The 3557-nt window shown below is 40.7% G+C and overlaps 1 protein-coding gene across 1 annotated transcript in view; it reads left to right on the plus strand.

The window, feature by feature from the left end:
• The first annotated feature begins 2188 nt into the window (after positions 1–2188).
• CHIP (carboxyl terminus of HSC70-interacting protein) overlaps positions 2189–3557 on the plus strand; it is a 58837-nt gene continuing 57468 nt past the window's right edge. Inside the window, exons 1-5 of the mRNA XM_089624365.1 lie at positions 2189–2575; positions 2686–2753; positions 2845–2908; positions 3200–3271; positions 3379–3512. Of these exons, the coding sequence (XP_089480491.1) occupies positions 2462–2575; positions 2686–2753; positions 2845–2908; positions 3200–3271; positions 3379–3512 (452 nt within the window). The 5' untranslated portion in view covers positions 2189–2461. The remainder of the gene's footprint in view (positions 2576–2685; positions 2754–2844; positions 2909–3199; positions 3272–3378; positions 3513–3557) is intronic.

The raw sequence follows: 3557 nt of genomic DNA on the forward strand, positions 1-3557 counted from the left end.
AATCAGCCTTACGAGGCCACGTCTTACGAGACTCAATCCTACGGGATCAAGCCTTACGAGGCCACGTCCCACGGGACTCAGCCCCACGGGGTCAGCCTTACGAGGCCACGTCTTACGAGACTCAATCCTACGGGATCAAGCCTTACGAGGCCACGTCCCACGGGACTCAGCCCCACGGGGTCAGCCTTACGAGGCCACGTCTTATGAGACTCAATCCTACGGGATCAAGCCTTACGAGGCCACGTCCCACGGGACTCAGCCCCACGGGGTCAGCCTTACGAGGCCACGTCTTACGAGACGCAGCCCCACGGGGTTAGCCTTACGAGGCCATGTCCCACGGGACTCAATCCTACGGGATCAACCCCACTGGGTTAGCCTTACGAGGTCACGTCCCACGGGACTTAAATTATGCAAAGTCGCGCCCCACGAGGCATACCGCTACAAGATACGTATCTAAATCACAAATGGAAAACCAAACGGTCTAAAGACATCAACGACGAAGCTCTCGGGGAATTCAAATTAAGTTTCTCGCTCGACAAGTCGCACAAGAAACTGGGGGGTTAATGTTAGGCCGTCTTTTTCTTATGGTAAAAACGACGCCTCAATTGCAAAAACGACGTTACAATATAAAAGGACAATTTAGTCAAATGCTAAAAATACGCATGACTAAAATCAAGCGCCAAGCGCAAGTGACAAGCGCCTAGCGCAAGCACCAAGAGCAAGCGCCAAGCGACAAGCGCCAAGCGCAAGCACCAAGAGCAAGCGCCAAGCGCCAAGAGCAAGCGCCAAGTGCCAAGCGACAAGCACCAAGCGCAAGCGACAAGCACCAAGCGCAAGCGACAAGCACCAAGAGCAAGCGCCAAGCGCCAAGCGACAAGCGACAAGCGCCAAGCGCCAAGCGCCAAGCGCAAGCGACAAGCGACGAACGACAAGCGACAAGCGACAAGCGCCAAGCACCGATTTTTTTCCTATAAATAGTTCATTCATTCTCAACTCAAAACTCAATTCACTCTCAAGTCATTCTCTCGACTCAAAATCCTCTCTCGACTCTCAAGTCATTCTCTCGACTCAAAATATTCTCTCAACCCCAGAATTCTCTCAGCCAAATACTCTCCCAACTTCAAAATTATCCCGGATCATAAACAAAGACCGAGAGCCACCTCTCGACGGGAGGAAGAAAAACAAAAATCCAAGAATCCACTCACATAACAAACACACTCGCCCTGAACTACGTCATGACCTGATCCCGCAAAGCGGGTACGTAGGCAGCTCACGAAGAGCACGGTCACACCCCCCACACACCCCCCACACACCCCCCATTCACCCTACTCGCTCCTCAAAAAACACAAATCCTCTTGAGAGTCGAGGAAACGTGACCCTGACAACAAAAGATCGAGACACGTCGCAAGCTCGCACCCCGACACGTGTCCCGTAAATGTTATCCGAGAAATCGCATTAACAGTTTGTATTTTTTTGATGATTAAGTTTTTATTTTATTTTTATAAATGATATTATTGATTAAGATTACATGATATATTATCAATGTTAAGTGCATGTGACATTATTGATCAATATTACATAATTTAAGTGTTAAAGAGACATGCATTTTCGCAGTCCCATGAAACTTAAATCCATAAACTTTCAATCGAGATATGCGTGAGATTAACACTAAATTAAATTTGTGTTACTACTAAATATGCTTATGTTAACTTTTCAATAATATGTTATTATGCTATCGTTTGATAAAAAATATATTTGCATTTTATTTATCGTTGTTCGTGTCTTTTCATTAAATTTTTGTACTTTCAATGATTTTATTAAAAATTTCATAAATATTTCACCCTTTCAATTAATATGATATCTGAACTCTTGATTATTTTAAAAACAATTAAGAATATGTCTAATATTTTTATTATTTTTAAAACAATACTCCCTGTTTGCTTAAAAAAAATAAAAAAACACTCTCTGTTTGATAATTATTTATTCAAAATTCCACTTGACATTAAATATTATTAGTACGTGGAAACTTGCCATTGATGAATATATTTTTATCCATACCAGATAATTTTTTTTTTCTTTGTTTGCCCTCTTTATTTTCTATTCAAAATTGAAATTTAAAAAATAAAAGAAAAATAGAAAATAAATGAAATCATCCGCCTACTTTAAGGCGATAAGTTTCCATCTTAAAAAAAATAACTCTCCTCTTTCTCTCAAGAGTGTTTCTATAAAATTTTTTTTTTTTGTTAAACGTATTATTTCCGGCTCGAAGAACTCTAACTGTTAACCTAGGAATACTTCAATCATCGTCCTTTGTTTATCGATCGGCATCGCTGAGATGTTTATATAACGAATCACGATACGAATCACGATATTGTGTGTATTTCAAGAAAGTTTGAGAGATAAAAGAGGGGACTTTTTTTTTTTCTGGACAAGTAATTTTGTAGAGAGAGAGAGAGAGAGAATGTCTCCAAGTGCGGCTTTGTCTTCTGAGACACAAGCGGAGCTGCTTCGCAAAGACGGAAATAAGTACTTCAAGAAAGATCGTTTCGGAGCCGCCATTGATGCTTACACCGAGGTAATTTGCTTTTGCTCTTAGGTCTTGATCAATTGGGTTTCAAACATGTTCTTACGTTCCTTTTGCTATTTTTTTTTCTTTTATGGGGCTATTGGGTTCTTTCTTAAAAGGCAATCACTCTTTGCCCTGATGTTCCAGTCTATTTGACGAACCGTGCTCTGTGTCACCTGAAAAGGAGGTATGTTTCGCTTTTCATTTCGCCTCATTTCAACCTGATCTGTATGAACGGCTATGAGCTTGTATTTTGATTTCAATTTCGGTCATGGCAGCGAATGGACTAGAGTGGAAGAGGATTGTCGGAAAGCAATTCAACTCGACAATAAATCCGTGAAGGTTAGACCTAATTCCACTTTTCGCTTTTTCGCTTCAATCGCTCTTTGTAACTGTTGGCAATCTAACTTGCTTTTAAATTTTTCAAGTATAAAAAGCCCAAAGAACTTCTTGAATTATGATTGTTCGATGTGAAATGAAAAACTTGCACAAAGTAATGGTTATTTATTATAAGAACTATGATTATAGGACTGAAGGATGGTCATTTTCAATTCGTTTTGAGTATGTGAATCCTATCTTTGTTATCTTCGGGTGTTTAAGCTCTGTATATAATTCCTTTTGAAACTATTTTAGGGGCACTATATGTTGGGACTTGCGTTGTTGCGAAAAGAAGAGTACGCTGACGGAATTAAGCAATTGGAAAGGGTAAGTAATAGTGTGCTTAGTTGTTCGACTTCAACATTGTTCTGTTGGTTCTCTTGTACGTGAAGCCGAAGAGGCTCAAAGAGTTTGTGGATGGATTTTTTTTGTAGGCTCTGGATCTCGGTAGAGGAGCTGACCCCGAGGGTTACATGGTCGATAAGATTTGGGAAGAGCTTTCCAAAGCAAAGTTCATGGAGTGGGAGCACGAATCTACTAAGCGTATGTGGGACATGCAAAATTTGAAGTAAGGTTTTTCATTTCTTTTCTTTTCCTCATACCAGGTTTTGGT

The sequence above is a fragment of the Urtica dioica genome, chromosome 8 (assembly GCF_054948205.1).
Source record: "Urtica dioica subsp. dioica isolate 48M chromosome 8, U.dioica_male_clone48M_v1_H2, whole genome shotgun sequence".
Taxonomy (NCBI): domain Eukaryota; kingdom Viridiplantae; phylum Streptophyta; class Magnoliopsida; order Rosales; family Urticaceae; genus Urtica; species Urtica dioica.